Source organism: Lissotriton vulgaris, chromosome 3_1, assembly GCF_964263255.1.
Source record: "Lissotriton vulgaris chromosome 3_1, aLisVul1.2, whole genome shotgun sequence".
Classification (NCBI taxonomy): Eukaryota; Metazoa; Chordata; class Amphibia; order Caudata; family Salamandridae; genus Lissotriton; species Lissotriton vulgaris.
The window spans coordinates 1,080,735,986-1,080,756,381 of record NC_141689.1 but is presented as its reverse complement, the minus strand read 5'-3'; the positions used below and the strand labels follow the sequence as shown (position 1 = coordinate 1,080,756,381).

Genomic DNA, 20,396 nt, shown 5'->3' with positions numbered 1-20,396 from the left:
GCAAAAAAAGTTAATTAAAAAAAAAACCAAATGGTTTTCTAATAAACCTCTGTTCGGCTAAACTATAGTTATTCATAAATACTGGCTGTGCTTCAATATTTTCCACTATTCTCTAATAAATATCATAGTTGATTGGATCAAGAATGTGGCTATAAAGATTGACTCTGCACAAAAAGGTCTCTGCAACTACAACTTTTTTAGAAATGAGTTACTTTTGAATGCTTGTTTCAAGGATCACTTAAAACACATGTTCACATGGGCCTAAGGGTTGCTCTTGTTATTGTTTAAGCGTAACGAGGGAGATAGGCAGACTGGTGATGCACTTCAATTCTAAGGTATTGCCCTAAGTGGGATGGGAATGCCCAGACATGGGTCCCTTGCTCGCAGTGCCACTGGATTCAAGCTAGCCTGGCTGTTGAGGGGTGATGCCCTGAAAGCAGTCCCAGGATGCTTATTTTCGGTCTAGTTCAGGCTGGACTGTTCCCATGAGTAGAAGGGTCAAGGCTGATTTGCATATGGCTGGGTCCAAACTTGGGTATCATAGAAGGCAAAAGGCTGATGGATTTAACCCAGATCTTTTGACTGGGGGTGAATGTTTGATTTATTTATGATTCTCTCCATCATTTGTTGCTGCTGTGCTTTTATATGGCACCTAGGCATGCCCTAAGAAAAATGCTTTATACATAGAGCAGTAAAAGTTATGCTGATTTAGAACAGGTGAAAAAATTGGTCCAGCACGATTTAGCAATTGTTCAGAGTGAATGCGATTTCGGCGTCTGTCATTTCCGATTCACATGCGGCATAGCTTTTAGTACAATTGCCTAATTCCAGAATGTATTGCCCATGCACTCAATTTGTTGCGATGCAAGATGTTCCAAAAAAAACCATACAATGCAAATATGTATGAGGCTGCTAGCTCTAGCATCAGCCCCACCCCTTTTACATTATAACATTGCAAGTGCTCAACTTTCTCTTCCTTCTCTCCCTAGACATAACCAAACTACAAAATAATGCACTAAAGGCATTGTCTCACCTGCTGCAGCTGTTTGCATTTTGCACATTGCACTTCTTTCACTTTAAAGCGGTCCAACTGGTGGTTTTCATTATTATCATGACACAGGCGACAAACATAGAATTTACCACAGCACGGGGCCTGCAAGACAAGATAGTGCAGGTTTACAAATGTGAACAAGGAAGCAGAAAACAAAACAGTCTGTAAAACAAGCATTTGCAATGCAATAGGTCTCGCATTTGTTAAAAGTTAGAGCTATTGGCATTGAAAATGGCAACATGTTTTACTTTAAAAAAATAAAATTTGCAGTGTAGTAATTATATTTGCATAGTGCTATTAGCATTGGTATAAAAAAACAAAAGTAACAAGCACTGGTGTTGCCAATAGGTCTCGCAGTAGGAAAGTTGGAGCTATTACAATTGTAAATAACAATGCCTTTTATTTTTGTTTTCTTTTTTAAAAATTAAAGGGCTTTGTCATTTACAAAACCAACAGCTCCAACTTTCCTACTGCGAGACCTATTGGCAACGCCAGTGCTTTTTTTTCATTCTTTTTAACTCCTCTTTTTTCGTATTCTGCCTCTCTTTGGTGCACTGGTAAAAGCTAGATGATAAAAATTAGGTACTGCTCCCCAAACTTGTGTCCAAGCTGCAACCACCGGTACTAGTTAAGCCCTGTACCCCCATTAGCTGCAGGCAGCACCTCGAGCAGCGGTCTAGGGGATTCGGCCTATATCAAGATTTGACAGAACATGATAAAGGAGGCGGATGGCGCCGCTGCGTCATAGTTTCCCGGAAGCCCGTGGGCCTTCTGTTCCTCTAGGCCTGACACAGCGTGGTAAGACTCAGATTTGGCTCAAGGTGGCTGGGACCAGTGTCGGAGGCGGGGGAGGGGGGCGGGGGGAGTGCTGTGGTATGAGAGTGAGAATAAACAACTAGGACCTGGCAGGGGTGTTTGCTCTCTTCCTGTATTCTGAACGTGGTGTCTCTTTGTGCGGCAGCGAGAACAAACCGGAGGAAAGGCTCACGGGTTCACTGTGAGAAGAGAATGACGATGGGTGAGAGAATAAATAGAACGTGTAGGGTAAATTAAGGAGAAAGGACTGAGGGGCTGATGTAAAAGAGGGGCCAAGGAACACAGGAGCTGGAGGCAAAGACACAAAGGACAGTGATACAATGAATAAGGGGACGAAGAAGGAGGAGTAGAGAAAAGATGAGAAAGAGAAAAGAAAATGCGAGGAAGTGATAGAACGAACAAATGATAGATGGGACAACGGGAAGCAAAGAGAGGACGCACGAAGGGAAGCTGAGAGAAAGGATAAATGGGAAAGCAGAATGGACGACAGGGGAAACCCTAGAGGAGACCAAGGAGAGAGACGAGACAAAGGAGAGAGACGGGACAAAGGGATGAGGCAAAACAGCCTCAAAACAAAAGTGAAGAAAAAGGGACAAAGGAGAGAGAAAGTGGGAAGAAAGAAACAAGGCAGAGGGATAAGGAACAAAAGAAGTGGAGGAGAGATGAATGCCAGAGTAAGAAAGATGAGAAACATCGAAGGCACAACGACATGGGGGAGGCCACAGAAGAGAAAAAAAAGTCAAAAAGAATGGATAAGGGAGAGAGAGGAGCAAAAAGAACAAAAACGGGCAGAGGAGGCAAAAGAGAGGACAATGGGTATGAAGAGAAACAAGCGTTAAGAGCGGCCGGCCGGGAAACTGAAAGTACGAGGAAGGAGGCGGATGGCGCCGCTGCGTCATAGTTTCCCAGAAGCCCGTGGGCCTTCTGTTCCTCTAGGCCTGACACAGCGTGGTAAGTCTCAGATTTGGCTCATGGTGGCTGGGACCAGTGTCGGAGGCGGGGGGGGGGGGGGGGGGGGGAGTGCTGTGGTATGAGAGTGAGAATAAACAACTAGGACCTGGCAGGGGTGTTTGCTCTCTTCCTGTATTCTGAACGTGGTGTCTCTTGGCGCGGCAGCGAGAACAAACCGGAGGAAAGGCTCACGGGTTCACTGTGAGAAGAGAATGACGATGGGTGAGAGAATAAATAGAACGTGTTGGGTAAATTAAGGAGAAAGGACTGAGGGGCTGATGTAAAAGAGGGGCCAAGGAACACAGGAGCTGGAGGCAAAGACACAAAGGACAGTGAGACAATGAATAAGGGGACGAAGAAGGAGGAGTAGAGAAAAGATGAGAAAGAGAAAAGAAAACGCGAGGAAGTGATAGAACGAACAAATGATAGATGGGACAACGGGAAGCAAAGAGAGAACGCACGAAGGGAAGCTGAGAGAAAGGATAAATGGGAAAGCAGAATGGACGACAGGGGAAACCCTAGAGGAGACCAAGGAGAGAGACGAGAAACATCGAAGGCACAACGACATGAGGGAGGCCACAGGAGAGAAAAAGGCAAAAAGAATGGATAAGGGAGAGAGAGGAGCAAAAAGAACAAAAACGGGCAGAGGAGGCAAAAGAGAGGACAATGGGTATGAAGAGAAACAAGCGTAAAGAGCGGCCGGGCGGGAAACTGAAAGTACGGCCGGCCTGCGGCCGGCCATGATTCAATTAGGGGAGGAGAATCCGCAGAGCGCACGCTGGGCGAAGCCCTTTGATGTGCTGTGCGGCCGTGAATGCGCGTGCTTGTTTGGTCACGTGATTCACGTGAACTCTAAGAAAACCGCAGCGCAAGAAGCCCTTGGTTTGACGAGGATTTCGAGCACTTGAATTCTCGCTCCGCTCCATGCGCTTGCGCGCATTGATAGGTCGCGAGACCTAAAAAACAATGTAATTTTCAACTCTAACAGCTCTAACTTTAACAATTGTGTGCGTTTCCCCGTCATCAGCCACCTGAAGTAATATAGAACCAGACAGCCCACAAATCCCCCTCCCCACCAATCGGCCACCAGAAGTGATCTAGAACCAGGCAGTTGAGGAACTCCCGCCATAGGCCACCTGAAGCGATCTAGAACCAGGCAGCCCACAGTCTCCCACCTTTAGCCACCTTAAGCGATCTAGAAACAGGCAGCCCACAAAGTTCTTGACAGGGCGCATAAGGGTTGCGATCCAGTCCTTACACTCACCTGGTCTCACCCTGCGGTGCTCATGAGTCAAACACACCTGCCTGGTCCCTGAGTGAGTGCATGACTAGCAGTGCTTAGAACACGCTCATAGCGCCTCGCCAGACTCCGGGCTTTCTTCCTGCTGTAGTTAGAGGCTGGGCTCCCTGGGCTGCTGGGCGCAGGGCTTGAGCTCTTCAGATACACCACAAACCATAGCAAGGACCAGTGGTGCCAACATCACAACCAATCATGCCCTGTGCAGAAGAGGCCACATTGTATAACTGACGTGCTCAACAACACCACACAAAAGAAACTGCAATTTAACAGCTAATCTGATGTCCGCAACACCAAGCAAGAGACATTTACAGCACCACATTTGATACCTACACAGCTCAACTTACAACATTAGTCCAGCAACTGCAAGCATTACACTGCACAATGCAAACTATGCCATCCACATAAACCACACAATGTGACAGCTGCCAAAGCCCACCAAATGTGGCATGTGAACATCACCAAATGGAAACCGTGGACATCAACACTAATGAAAACACATGGAATGCAACACCTGGAAAAATACAGCAGCACAACAGATCAAATGTGCCCCTTATGCGAATGAGCCGGCCAAGACACCACCAAAGCTGACATCAGCCTTGAGTGACACCTGCACTGAAACAAACACCTGCGCTGAGCAAACCTCCTGCAGAAAAACCCCAAACTGGGACACAAATAGGACACTTAAACAGGACAAGTTTGAAATCTGCTCTACACAACGAACTAAGAGGCATGCACAGCAAACAAATGTCAGAAATCAACACTAATGGTGATCAGGGACACAAAAAGCCACCTTTAACGTCGGAGCAACACAAAGAAACAAGGAACTAAAGAAAGATCAGAGAGAGAGAAAACAAGCGCAGCCACGAATGCACTGCAAACAAAAACAAGGGGAAGTGAAAGAGCGCCATGCACGCGTTGTAGGCACACCGTGAGCGTGCACATCAGCATGGCCTGCGGCTCGTGCCCAGTGGCGGCGCCTGCGGACTTCGCCATACTTGACCGGAGCTTGTGTGCTTAGCGACTGCCGGGCAGAGCAAAACCAGGGGGTGCAGGGCTCTTAGACGCACTGCAGGTCCCCAAGAGGCTGGGCCCTGGCGCTCTGAGAGGCCCCCTCCCGCCGGCGGAACAACTCGAGGAGCCCCCTCCTGCATGGCGGGAGGATGCGCAGAGGATAACTGGTGGCCCCGGCGGACAGCGGTGCCTTCCTGCTACTCCTGCTGCTGACCCTGACCATGCCGCTGCGACCAGGTGAGGATGGAGGGGCTGCTGAGAAACACTGAGGTTGGGCTTTCGGGGGCACTGTGTGAAGGGGTGCATTACGACCCCCTCTCCATACTGTATTGTAGGGTTTGAATTCATTGCCTCTGTTTCAGGCTGAGAGGGAAAATGAAACTGCATCAGCCTTGCGACAACGGAAGGGGGACATAAGATGTTCACATCGCAAGTTAACTAGCGCGTTTACATTTCCAGTCCGTCCAGCGCGTGCACATCTCCTGTCTCCCTTCCGAGGCAAGTCAGTAACAATAGATCTCGCTGGCGACAGCGCTCTTGCTCTGCGTCGCCAGGCAAGACGTAAAAAAGGGCCAGTGCTGTGCGCACCCATTCACATTTAAGGATTGTATCCCTTCATAATAAACAGCATAGTGGATTAGGTCTGGAGTAGGCATAAGCGGTTGTTATGAAGTATAAAAAAGGTAACAAAAAGTACAAACGGACTATGAAAACAGATACCTGTCTCCAAATGTCTTTCTTATGCACAGGCTGCTTTGACAGCCTACACTGACTGAAAAACCTGGGCTCTCCCTACTCACGTTTTGATCACTCCTCAGATCATTCATCCTACATGCTCAATGCTATTCAGTTCAACACCCTTCAGTTTCCTGGTCACACCCAAACTCTCCCAGTCCCACTCACACTCTCACATCACAACAAAAAAGAATGTACATTGGATTCCCCACATGCTTTGTCTATGTCAAACGGCATTTGGAATATTACACACCTCTGTACAATGTTATAATTTGAATCAACATAACATCCTAACAACACCCTTCATTGAAAAATGCACCCCATCCCCTTGAGGACATCAACCACACCTTCAACTAAAAGACATCCAACATATAATATATACAACAAGCAAGAAAAGTCAACATTGCATGCCTAACAAAACTCAAAAACCTGGCTGACCAGACCTGAGAGATCACAACCCACACCATGCATCTCCCCACAACTAAGAAGCCACAAACGCATCCACCTGCACACCATAATTTGCAGGATGGTGCACGTCCACAAAAAACACTCAATACACACATTATAATACATTGCACCAAAAACAACACACCGCCTTCAACCACCAACACTATGCCTAGCAATGCTCTGCATCACACAAGGCATCAAAATCCACAACATCTGAAATACTGCAAGAAATACCAGTGTACAAATACATCAGAAAACAACAATAGTTTGCATTAACAAAGTTAGCCTCACTATACACTAAAATCAGTACAAGCCACCATGAACATTACCTTTGACACAATACCACACTGCAGCCAACACTACACTGCAGGACCACACCTCACACCACTAAAAACACAGGAGCCGAACTGCTACGATGTGGATCCATCAGCACTCTCAATCCCAATTCACTGGAGCACCAATATTCTGCTATGAATAGGACCACTTAGATGAGCACTCCTAGATGTGTTCTCATGGATAACCCACATCACCACTCAGATTCACAGCCACTGCAGAGCAATACCACTTAACATTCCTTCAGCACCAATCTAGTACAGTGGTGGAAAGATACCTCCTCTGCAAACACTATGGTATGATTTTGAGGTTTACAGCAGAGCACTACCATAGTAACTCATGGAAGCACAAACTGAGGCCTCTCCTGTGCAGCTTGACAGCAGCAGCTTGAACCTAGCTTCCCAGACCTGTCAAAATCACAGTTTTGACAGGTAGGAAAAACTAAATTAAATATTAAATGTATTACCCCTAAGGACACCTTGCTGCCAACAAGGTAGGGTACATAATCCTTAAGAGTGGAACATGTGAAATAAGAACTTGTATGTTCCCCCAGTGAGTAGGCCCAAAATGACACTGTCACAGGTAAGGTTGGAACTGGTACAGAGGAAATTTTGAAGTGTAGATTATACACTTTAATCTATAACTTTTGACCTACACCAGACAAAGACTCCCTTTAAAAGCTTACTTTTGTATTTAATAAAAATTCAATCTAATGGTAAAATTGAATTTCTATTAAATATATGGATTTTTTAACTTTTAGAAAATTAGCTTTACCCTGTCTGAAGCTGCTTGCCGATCATTTGTATTAGCTCTCCAGCAACTGTCCAGCCTCTATTTACCCTGAATTAGGTGTGACAACTACCCATAGAGCAGAAACAATGGGCTGGGATTGGCGAGGCGTTTCTTCCTATGGCAGGAAGACAAATGCAGGGCCTAGGAACTTGACTTTAAAGTGGCCTGCCAAGTCACAAACAAATGTTAGGTGGCACTTGAAAAGCCTCCCTGCTTTTGTCCCCATAGTTAGGCAAGTGTCCAACCCAGTGGGAGAAAAGCTACCCCAATAGCTGTTTTTGCATAACCACAGAGGAGGGGGCAGCTCATTACCCTGGCCACAGCTTTGGGTTGGCACACATGCTCTGCATAAGGGGAGAAGGCTTTCCCCTTTGTGGATTTTGAGAGTGAGGGCCATTATGAAATTGGTTGCTGTAGGGCAAACAGTAAGTGCTGAAAACAAAGTAGGGTTACCCTCTTGAACGTGTAGCCCACTGGCCAGGGAGTGCCCATGTTTCACCCCACTCACTAGCTGGTGCCAGGCATAAATATGGCATCTCCCAGGCACCATCCTCAGAACACTTGCTGAGCCCTGCAGAAGATCAGAAGAGAGCTTAACGTGCTGCCTATGACTTGAGAGGAGCCCTGAAGGACTGTCCCTGCTCCCTCTATTACCATGTACAAAGAAGTAGATTCGGGGGGGGGGGGTGGTCTGCTGGCTGACCTCTTGTGCGGCCAAATGGACTCTACAAGTTGTAATAGGCCTTTTCCTGCAAATGCCAAGCTGACCAGTAGCAAGTGGATCTGGAATGATTGGGGTTGGCCTCTGCCTGAGTCTTTAAGTGCCCTCTCATAAGCAACTATCACATTCTGGCCCATCACTTCTCTAGTTCAGAGGGAGCTATTTTCTTTTGTCACCTTTAATCCTATAAATGACTTAATTGTGCATGTGCGGGGGTGTGGCTTGGGAGCCGATGGGACAGACTGCGTGAGCATTGAGCTCCGCGCCCGATCCCCCTACATTATCCTGTTCCCGGCATCTCCCGAACCCCAAGGTGAAGCCGCTTGAGCGGGGGGCGGCCAGGGAGCGGCGGCTGCCGAGTTTAGCCCGCTACCGGGCCTGGGGCGGTGATGGCGGCCGCCTGCCTGAGCGGGGTCCCCGGCCGCTGATGAGACCAAGATGGCGTCGACCCCACCGCCGACCCTGGGAGCTAACAGCCGGCGATGACGGCCGTGAGAGGGGGCAGATAACTGCGGCGAGGGACGTGCTGCGAGTCGGAGCACGGTGCCCAGAGGAGGATTGTGGCGGTGTTGCCAAGCGGCGGAGCGCGCCGAACTACGATGAGAGGGAGCTGAGAGTGCCACGGCTGCGGGACGACCAGGGACGGAGGTTTGGCCCCCCGCACCCACGGAGAACCACGAGAAGGTTCAGAGCAGTGTGGGGGGTGCACCCAGCCTGAAGACAGGACGGCGCCCCTCCGGCTTGTTTGGGAGAGGCTGAGTGGTAGCTGGACCCTGGGGGGGGGCCCCCGCTCTGCCTAGAAAACTAGCCGAGGCTGGGGCGTGCCCCCCCCACTTGAAAAAACGCCCCCCTGTTCGTCATTGCGAACTGTGGATTAGGGGTAGGATCACCTAAGGGCCCCTGGAATCCGGTGATGGTGCCGATAAAGAAGGTTGCGAGAGGTCATGGGCGGTGCTGATTGGGCAGAGCTAACTGGATTAGCGGTGACCCCCCTGCGTGGAGCTGTTGCGTGGGGGTGCAGGCGGTGGCCTGGCAGTATCTCAATGGGAGCCTGACTCCCTGGAGAGGGGCTGCACGGAAACTGTGGCGCAGCGACTGTTCGGACTAGGGCCATGGACTGAGCACAGCCACATGATGATAGGTGGTGGTCTTGGGATCACCATCTAGGAACGGGACTACGGGGAATCAAGGCCGTATTGGCCTGGAGAGCACCGGGGGAGCCTTACGGAGCGGCGGCGAGCTGCGAGATCTGGTGCCCGGCGAGGTGGGGTTTGAAACTCCACGCATTGCACCCATTGGCTGGTACAGTCTAGCAGGGGCTTTTCGTGGGTGTTGCCTACTTGTAACGGGAGTGGTATTGCCCACCAGCCTAGACCGGAGGACGTTCCGGGCTCTGCAATGCAGGGTTGGAGTGCGCTAGCAGCCGCGGCCATGGGCAAACCCCGCGCACGGAAGGAGGAAGACCCGCCGCTGTCTGGGGCTGACTCCCCTCCTCAGGAAAGCAGGGATGGACCGGAAGCGCAACGAGATTCGGGGATTCAACTTCAACTGGACAAAATCCTGGCGGCCATAGCAGATTCTCGAGTTGCCCTCCAGCAGGACATAGCGCAGGTTGCGACGAGGCTTGGATTGTTACGAGCAGACCACTCGAAGCTTGCTGATCAGGTGAAGCAAGCAGAAACTACACTTCAGGAGGTTGGCCCTGCGCAGACGGCGATGTCTGCGACTATGGCGGGAGTCCTGGACTGTCTCGCTGTGTTGGAGAGGCGAGCTGAGGACGCGGAGGGCAGGATGAGACGCAATAACATACGCCGGAGACTGCCGGAGAAAATTGAGGGATCGGACATGGTGGTCTACTTGGAAACTTCGCTTTGAACAGTAGTGGCTCCTGAGGGACTTTCGAGTTTCTACACCTTGGAGCGGGCACATCGGGTCCCGGCTAAGCCGCCTGCAGGGGCGCCCCCCCGCGGCCGGTAGTGGCGCGGCTGTTGCATTTTGGGGACCGCGATTTGCTCCTTCGGAGGGCCCGCAGCGATGGCCCTTTCCAGGTGGACAATAGCAGTGTTACTCGTTTGATACGCAGCGACGCCGCATGTCCTTTCAAACTGTCAAGAAGGAGCTGCGTGCGGAAGGGATTCAGTACTCTTTGTTCTTCCCAGCAAAATTGCGCATTGTACTCGACGGAAAGACTCACTTCCATGAAACGCCGGAGGATGCTTGGGAGTGGCTAGAGTCCTACAGAGCAGGAAAGGATGGCCAGGATGTGGAGGCGAGGGAGCAGGCTGGGGACTCTCAACCTCGCAGGTCACAGCGGCTGCGTCACCGCAGACGGGGACTGCGGAAACCATCGACCTTGCAGATGGCTATGGAGCATAGGGGTGCTCTGGAAGCAGTGACGGCGATCTACGGGGAACTGTTAAAGACCACACCGGAGGCTTCAGAACTTGGCAGTGACAAGGGCCGTTCGGAGGCGGAGTCTTCGGTATCGGACAATCCACGCATACCGACTGTCACTCCTGGAACTGCAGATGGACTGCTGGATGAGTAGATATTGGGGTGGCTGTGGGATTGAGGGTTCTGCCTTGGAATGCTGTATTGCAGTTTTAGTTTTTCCCTTTTAAATGGGGGTTGTAATGGTGCACTGGGCACGCAGGGGCTGGGTGACTGTATTGGGAGGGACTAGGATTGAATTGGCGCTTGGGTTGTGAGGGCTATGGGGGATCTGGGAGGCTTTACATCTTAGGGGGATTCAGCAGTGGGCACTGGCTGCGCTTTTGTTTTGTTGCAGGTAGTTTCCTAGGCCCTATCCATCCCCCACCGTATGGTATTGGTTAGGTTGCCTTAGCTTTGTACGAGGCACACTGTTGGCATAGTTTGGATGGGATTCACTATGTTGGTGCCTGTTCTTGGAAGGGAGGGAGGTGTATTGGGTGGGGCGGGGTTGTTTGGGGATGGAACTCGTTTGTTTAGGGGACACTGCCTGCTGGTGAACTTACTTGAGAGCGTGGAACTACAGAGTGTTGTGTGTTTGTTGATGTCGCCGCCTGGCGGCCGGAGGGGGGGGCTGCTTTGAGTGGATCTCACATTATTGCTATTGGTCAGTCACCTGATGTGAAATGTATAACCTTGAATGTTCGGGGATAGCACTCCATGCAGCGTAGGTATATGGTCCACTCTTTTTTGGTCCGTAGGGGCGTGCAGGTGGCTCTCTTACAGGAGACGCACTTGACTAAGAATGAGGGGCTTGCGCTGCAGCCTAGGTGGAGAGGGCAGCTTTATTACATCACTTATTCAGCCTTTGCACAGGGGTTCTTATCTGGGGTCCCCTTCCAAGTATTGGACCAACTGGTTGACCCCGATGGCCGCTACGTCGCAGTTAGAGGTAGCCTCTATGGGCACAAGGTGACCCTCTGATCTATCTATACTCCCAATGTGGAGCAGGCGTCCTTCCTGGAGACCTTGTCCTCCGCCCTCGCGGATTATTTCACGACACCAGTATTGATGGGGGCGATTTTAACTCGGTTATAGATGTCACCATAGACAGATCCCACCCTCCGCTGCCCACAGCCCGATCAATAAAACTAGCTAGGGCTCGAGCACACTGGCAAGACAATTGGGGACTCATGGACATCAGGCGACAGAAGCACCCGGCCGATAGGGACTATTCCTACTACTCGGCCTTGCACGATCTTCACGTTCGGTTGGACGCCATTTTGTGCAGTGCCGGCTTGGCGTCACTGTCGACTGGTAGCGAGTATCTAACTCGTACCATATCGGACCATAACCCGTTATTGGTAAACTTCTGTTAAGTGGCAGAACGCCCCAGAGTCCCGACTTGGAGATTGCGTCAAAAGATGTTGGAGAATCAGGTCTTTCGCACGGAGTTGGGATAAGGGATAGAACACTACTTTGCAGAGAATGCAGGCTCTGCTACAACGGTGGCCCTGGAATGGGATGCTTTTAAAGTGGTGGTCCGCTGGATTTGTATAGCCAAGAGGGTGGGAGTTCGGAAGCTGCTGTTGCAGGAAATCGAGACGAGCGACCTCGCCCTTCGTAAAGCTGAGAGGGCTCATTCGGTTGGCTCTGGCACGCGTGACTAGGTACTGGCCCGGTAGGAGGTGGGGGCAGTGGGGGTGGAGCGCCTCCGGTGTTTTGATCACAGAGCTTTCTTGGCTCGTGCGCATGCAGAGCGGGACAAGGTGGGCACATTGCTGGCTTGGCTGGCTGATCCTACTCCTCGGTGCATACCCATTTTAGCATTAGCCTCCTCCTCGGGACGGTTGGAATATGAGCAACGTCTCATCAATGACCGATTTCGATCTTTCTATGCGACTCTCTATACCAGCCAGTTGCGAACTGGCGAGGAAGATAGGCGGGCGTTTCTAGAGGGCTTGGAACTGCCCACACTTGATGAGGAGGAGGCGGTGGTGCTCGGACAAGATATTACTCTGGCTGAGATTCGCTGCGCCATTAAGCAATTGGCACGCAACAAAACACCGGGCAGTGACGGTTTGCCTATTGAATTCTATTTGACGACCTGGCCCCCAGATTGCTGCTGAAAGGGAAAGTTGCCAGCTTCTACTACGGAGGCCATTATTGTTCCGTTCCTCAAGCCAGGAAAGCCGCGACTGACCCAGCTGCGTATAGGCCTCTCTCCAAGCTCACTACTGACTACAAAATATTGAGCCGAGTGCTGGCCACTAGGCTCCTTTCCTTTACGACCCGGTAGGTATATCCGGATCAGGCTGGCTTTATCCCGAAGCGCAACACTGCCAGTAGCATACGTAGATTTATAGTAATATTGGATGGTAGCCGTGGAATGGAGGGGCAAGCGATGGTCCTTTCCGTTGACATTGCCAAGGCATTTGACAGCCTGGAATGGCCCTATCTGTTTTCCGTTATAACAGCATTTGGGCTTGGAGCTGGCTATGTCCGCTGGGCTGCCATACTATACTTGTCGGCGACGGTTAGAGTTCGGGTGGGTAGGGTTGTCTCCTCTTCATACTCGTTGGACGGAGCACTAGGCAGGGCTGCCTGCTCTCCCCGCTGTTGTTTGCCCTTGCGTTAGAGCCGTTGGCAGCGCGCGCTAGAAAAGGGGGGAATACTGTGGGCTCCAGCTCCGGGGTCATACGCATTATATTTCACTTTATGCAGACGACCTCCTGATGTTTCATGAGGGATGCGGGGGATGATATGGTAGGGGCACGCACCCTCCTGGACCGTTTCGGGGAGATTTCGGGGCTACGGGTTAACTGGGCTAAGACCTGCGTTTTCCCAATAACTAGTACATGTGACCCGCCCACATTGATGCCTGATCTGGCGTGGGAACCGAGGTGCCTTCCCTATCTGGGTACGCAGGTGTATCACGATCAGGGAGATCTCCTTGAGGGCAACGTTGGGAGAGCGATGAGAGGCCTGAGGGGTAGCATAAGGTTTTGGGGGACACTACCATTATCGGTGGCAGGTCGTGTAGCACTGCTGAAGATGGTGGCCCTTCCCCGCCTATTATATTTTTTTCGGACCCTACCGATACGTATACCGGTTGCTTTTTTCCGACAGCTCCATTTCGCGGTGGGCAGTTTCATTTGGGGCGCAGCACGGCGTAGGGTGGCGCTGGACACACTGATGCGGCAGATAGTCGAAGGAGGCCTTGCCGCCCCGGACTTTGAATTGTATTATTTGGCTGCGCAATTTCAGTTTCTTACTCAGGTGGTGGCATTGGAATTTCAGGGACTGGAGGGGGGGCCAGTGCCAGAGGTGCCGACGCATGTCCTGTCCGTGGTGATCCTGCAGCAGCGACTGAGGACTGCTGACTTATCGATGGTGGAGGGCGCGCTGAGGCATTGCTGGAAACGGCTCCACAATAGAACCGGAGTGCAGCGTCCTTACGGGCCTGAGATTCCACTAGGCATGTGCACAGCGTTTCCACATGGTGATTTCCACATGGTGACACAGCGTTTCCACCTCGTGGAAACATGGTTTCCACGGACTGTGTGAGGACCTAGGCCTACAGATGGTGGGCGACCTCTATGCAGACGGCGTGTTATTACCCTTTGGTACGCTACAGGAGACCTTTGGTCTTCCGCGAGGAGATTACCTGCTAAATGCAGCATTGATTGCAGCCATACAGAAGTATTGGGGTGCCGGCCTCTCTGAACCGCCAAATAGCGATGGCATATAGTGATGGCAGCGGGCACGTACAAGGCAGTTACCTGTATGTGTAAACGGATGGTAGGGGAAGGGCTCAATCCGTTACAAAAACAGCGGGAACACTGGGAGACGGATTTGGATAAAGCGATTCCGGATGCCGCCTGGTTACAGATGCTTAAAAGAGAATAGAAGGGTACCAGGAACGCTAGGTTTCAGCTAATCCAATTCTTCGTATTACACAGGGCATACCTTACGCCAGCTAAAATTAATCAGTATTTCCGCACTGATACTGCGATCTATCCCCGATGCCGGCTACAGGGTGCGGACCTGAGCCACATGCTGTGGGACTGTCCCCAGCTGGGACCATATTGGGAGGAGGTGACCAAATCGCTTTGTAAGGTGACTGAGCGTCAGGTTGTTCTGGATAAAGGAGTGTGCCCGTTACACTGGTTCCCACACACTAGCAAAACTAAAAAACTAGCAAATTTATGAACCTGGGGATCCTACTGGCCAAGAGGAAAATCACATCACACTGGAAGGCAGCAGCTGGCCCTAGCTATGCTAGATGGAAAGTCGCAATGCTTATGTGGGCGGGCAGCGAGGGTTCCGTTCGATTGCAACAGGCCCATAGATCCCATAGCGATGGGGCGCTGGAGGCGGCGCAGGCGTGGGAGGCTTTAGTGTTGGCGCTCCAGACGCCGGACGAAGACACTGGCTGGGATACCAGCACTTCGACGGAGGAGGAGCAGACGTAGGCGACCTCTTCGGGTCTTGGGGAGTTTGGCGAGGGGAGTGGTCCCTGACTTCCAGGTGGTTGCGGAGACTTTTAGTATCCTGGATGAGATGCTCAACACACTTCACACAATAGGGTAGCATATCGATGACACTTAATTGGCAACAGCGCTAGCAGCAGGGGTCTGGGGGAAGAGGGGGGGTCGAAGGGTATTGAGGAGGGCCATTTATGGGGTACAGTATAATGCCTTAGAACCCCGGGTTGTGTACTACTATCATGTGGAGGGAGGGGGCTTGACGTTGCAGCGCCAGACCTAATTTGAGATCTAAAGTGCCTTGTGGAAATGCTGTATTATTGTCGAGCCTTTACTCATTTCAGAATGGGGGACTCTTTGTATTCATGATGGTCCTTCCTTCCGTTTTGTTTGTCTTTTAAAACGATAAAAAGATTTTAAAACATTTTTTTAATTTAATTGTGCATGTGCCCTTTTTGCACCTATAGTTCACTCATGAACACAAAATCCCATACTATCTTTATCATGCTGGCTGTAAATACATTTGTTGATTTTTTTTAAGGCAGGCTATCTAATAGAAGCAAGTTACTTATCTATGCTTTTTTTATCAATTGTTAGAGTTTATGAAACCTGCGTACAAGGCCCAACAACTGGCAATCTTCAAACAACAGAGCTATGAAGAAAAATCTTGCATAAAAATGGTATCAGAGGAGAACTAAAGAAAATGCTGAACTTGAAAACGTACAGCAATGCTGCTTGTTTTCACGGACTCCTTTTATTTTTACATATCTTTACTATTGTCGTGTATGGCGTCCTGTGGGGTGAAGTATGTGTTTTAACTTAATAAAATTGAATGTCAATACGTCATTCAAGTCCATTTTTTTTCAAGCAGCATGTCACTAAGTAAAAAAAAACAGTGTACTAAACTGTACCTTACATTTAAGACCCTATTTCTATTTATGAACGCCACACGATGCAAGGCTGCTTTTAAATACAAACTATAAGACATTTTGCTGGCATCTACTTTTCGCACATGTTCATATCACTTTTCACCTTTTACTATGAAGATACACAAAATCATAAGCCAAAGAAAAAAAATTGGTTGATCCGATTAATGGTTATTTTTTAGATAGCTGTATTGTACCAACAATGAACATTTGTTTTAAAAGGCAGTGGTGCTTCTCCAAGTTAATACTTACAAGTTTGCTTTTGTAAATTCTTCCTCATGGATCCTGGATGGGCAATATTTCAATTGTAGAAAGTACTCCTGTCAGAGAACCCTTAAGGTGATCCATCCATAACTTAATATTCAGTCACTTGTAAATAATATGCAACTATCCATCCCTTTTGATGGAGATTCATCACACAGTTGTAATTAAATCATTCAAAAGTATTCCATAATATTTTGGAAGATAGTAGAAAATAATAACGGAGTAACCAAGGGCATTCTAAAGTTGGTATAAACAATATAGACTAGTTAACAATCATTCTTCAGTTATCTAAATGTAATACTCAAGTAATACACTGCCATCCTGAAGTTGTCCTGAATCATCCTTGTGTAATTAAGGCTCATCCTGAAGTTGTCCAGGAATCATTCCGATGTAATTAAGACTCATTCTGACGCTGTCCTGAAATCATTTGGATGTAATTAAAACTCATCCTGATGTAGACCTGAAATAATCCAGGAGTAATTCGCACTCACCCTGAAGTTGTCAATTAGTATTCCTTGAGTAGTAAAGGATCATCACGCATTTTTAGGTCCCGCGCCTAGCGTTGCAGTGCACCCGCGCTTTACTTTTAACATTAAAAATAAAGCGGGTGTGCCGCGATTATAGCAAAAGTAAAGAAATAGATGTTTTGTTCTATTTCTATACTTTTGGGATCATTGCGGCACCTGCGCTTCACCTTTAACATTAAAAGTAAAGCGTTGGTGCTGCAATGCTTTTTTTTCTCTCACTGCCGTTGTATCACCAATCCCTTTCAATGTTGGAGCGATCCTGCGCTCTCTTCCAGCTTGTTTCAAGAGGTGTGGACACAGAGATGAGGTACCATCACCCGTGCATAGGGGAATCTCAGTTCAAAGCCTTTAGAGGACTCCCTATACCAAACACTAGCTGAATTCAGGTCTGATACGGTGGCCTGCAACCCCCAGAGAGGAAGGCGAGAGCAGCTCCTGTACATGGCTGTACATGGCCAGGCGTTCAGCGCTTAGAAGAGGTTTTAGGCAGGCATAAACACTAAACTTGAACCCAACATAAACGAAAAAGCTGCAAGTTCGCTGACAAGAATGTTGACGAACCCCTGCACGGGGAGGTAAACCATATACTAAATAAAAACACCGACTTCACTTCGCAAAGGGAGCTTCGTGGACTGTTTCCAATATTGTGGGTTGAATTTCCTAGCAATTATAACCACAGGCAGTAAATAGCCCTTTTCATCCAGGAATCTTTGAGTGAGGTATTGCCCACGGAATCCACAATGTACTGTGTGACTCATTTTCAGCGTGGCTTCCCTCGGGTTCATCGTTGCACTTTTTTTCCTCCAATTTAGTCCCTACTGCCTATCTCACTTGCATGTTGTTTCAGGAAACAGGTTCGCGTTTTATTGATTATTATTCCCCTAGATTATTTGCCCCTGCTGCCGAAGCTGGGCGAGCTATAATAACCTCATAACCCTGATTAATAAGTGATGTAAATAAAAACTGTGCGACGTATATGGAGCCCAGAAGCAATTTTAATTCACCAGACGCACTTTCAAACTGCAGCTATGAACATTCCTTTTAATAAAGTAGCAGTCTGTGAGGTTACCACCTTTTTTTATCATTTAAATGACCAGAGGACCAACCTTTGAGAAATTTCATTAAATCTTGTCAGCTCTGTCGGCGGGCGACCTATGGGCCCTCAACCCTAGCATGACCGCATTCAAAACCTGTATTAACCCCTTCCATGCTGGTGACGAACCCCTGCCGTCACGCTCTGCGGCGCTCGTGTGCTGATGACGGCTGGGGTTCATCACGGCCCCGCCCTGTTCTTTTGTTTACCGCACAGCGGCGGAAACGGCCCAGCATGGAAGGGGTTAAAAAAAGTGTCGGAATGTGCTCACTCATTATTGACAAAGCGCACCTCTCTAAACGCAGTCACGCATGGTCAGTCATGAACTCCTATGGGCGCATATCCCCCGCTACCTATCTCTCCTGCGCCTATTCACTGCATTTAAAACACAGTTTTCTGGCCATTAGATTGGGGGTTTGGCGATCCTTATAGGATTTGCCCACACGGCTGCGCACCACGGAAGATGTAACGTGCAGAGGGTGCGGCAAGGCAACCGAAACACTAGAGCACGTGGTCTGCCTATGTCCCGCCCTCAAGTCCCAACGTAGATGCAATCTCAAAGCAGAGTGGAACAGGTTGGGTGTTCGGACATGTAGACAGGCAATCATCACCTCCCTGTGCCCCAAAAATACAGCTCTAAATATAGCCTTTACAATCTACATTCGGCATGCATACCGCACCTTTAGGGTTAAGTAGGTATGGGCGGAAAATCCGTTTCGCTCGCGGATTTTCGGGAAATTCGCAATCCGCGAGATTCGCGAATCTCCCGCAAAATCCGCAAATCCGCGAGCAGCGGATTTTGCTCGCACTGCTCGCACTGTTCGCGTGAGTTCGCGGCTTCCCAGTACAACTTCGCGCCCCGCGAATAAGTGCTAAATTGCAGAAATACGATCTTAGCAAAACTGAAACTACTTGCCAGGTTCAAAAGTTCAGGCTCATCATTAGTAGCCATTTCCTGTAGTGCTTCCTGAGGGGCCCCTCCAGAGTTCAGTTGCCAGTTGCAACTATTATGTGACCCTGCTCTGAACCTCAGAATAGTTACACATATGCCACAAAGGTCCTGAATTACAGCTAAGGGAGACAAGCAGGAGCCAGGCTGGAAGTTAAAATCCATTAATCAGCCCCTAATTCATTATTGTCAGTTGGGGCAGGGCAGGTGTTGTAACTAATTTTGCAACAATGAAAGCACTTAGCAAGTGCAAAAGATCACTAATCAGGGCGCACTAAGGAAGCAGGTGCCAGCTAAAAAAATATTCTGTGACACATTAATCAGCCCCAAATTAATTCAGGTCACTTGAGGCAGGGAAGGTGTGCTTTGCTTTGCCGAAAATAATGTACACTGGACAACCAGAGGGTGTGGTGATGAAACAGAGGGTGGCATGGGTGGGCCAGAGGGTGGCATGAGTAGTCAGAGAGTGGCAGTGGTGACAGAGAGTGGCAGTGATGAAGAAGAGTGTCCCAAACAGGCTGGACACGTAGAAACAACAAGTTCGCAAAACTTGCGACCCGACAGGTAAGTTCGCAAATTGCGAAATTGTAAAAACCCTCGCGAACTGGCAGAAACACGGGCGAACACAAAAAAAAAAATCCGCAAATTCGCGGGAATTCGCGGATTTTGCGGATTGCGAGTTCGCAAATCCGCAAAATTCGCGAACGCGAGATCCGCAAAATTCGCCCATGCTTAGGGTTAAGGCGGTAGGACCAGTAACCCCTGTTCTCCAATGTCTAGCTGTCTAATTTAAGCTGCATTTTAGCCTCAAGTTTTATAAAAACAAAAACAAAAAATTGTTTACAACTAGTCGCATTTTATCATACCTGTGTTACTGACTAGCGACCTATCCATTTGGATTGTGTTTTTGCACAAGTAGTTCTCTCTTTTAAATTTGTTTGGTTTTTATGAATTGTAAGCCGCCATATGTCAGTACATCACATTCTTTTGCCCTAGTACTAAGTGTTACTGTTGGCTATTATAAAATTGCTTCATTTTTAATGTACAACAGAAATTGTGCAACAGGCTTCGGACGATTTTTATTGATCAACTGTTGCAAAAAAATGTTTTGGAACTTTATATTACAATGTGCCGACCTGCTGATCTATTGTGAAATGCTTTTAAGGATATTTTTCTTTTATCCAAATAAAGATTATTATTATTGTCAGCTCTGTCCAGGGAAGTCTACCGCTGACAAATGTAATTTGGTTTTGTTGTGTTGTGCTGCTGTGCGGGCTCCTGGCAGAGACGCAGATTAAATAGCGGCTCCTTCTCTGGGAAACCAGCGGTCTCTCATAACCATCACATAGAGCGTCACAGGGGTATAACTAGGCAAGTGGTAACCTGCCTTTTCCATTCCTCGCGATTGTGCGCCAAATCGATACTTTCAGGAGAGAGACGATCTGAGATTTCTCAAGATATTTCAGTTCTTGGATGGCCCTGTAAGTGGTGTCTCCAGAGCCACGCGCACTGTCTGATAATGAATCTCGGGGGTGTCCTCGCGGCTGGAGACAAGAAGCGCGG

General features: G+C 49.0%; 1 protein-coding gene across 1 annotated transcript in view; it reads right to left on the bottom strand.

The window, feature by feature from the left end:
- Positions 1–20,396, bottom strand: part of RCHY1 (ring finger and CHY zinc finger domain containing 1) — a 91,344-nt gene that overhangs the window by 49,175 nt on the left and 21,773 nt on the right. Inside the window, exon 2 of the mRNA XM_086961514.1 lies at positions 1,034–1,153. Coding sequence (XP_086817640.1) covers positions 1,034–1,153 — 120 coding nt within the window. The remainder of the gene's footprint in view (positions 1–1,033; positions 1,154–20,396) is intronic.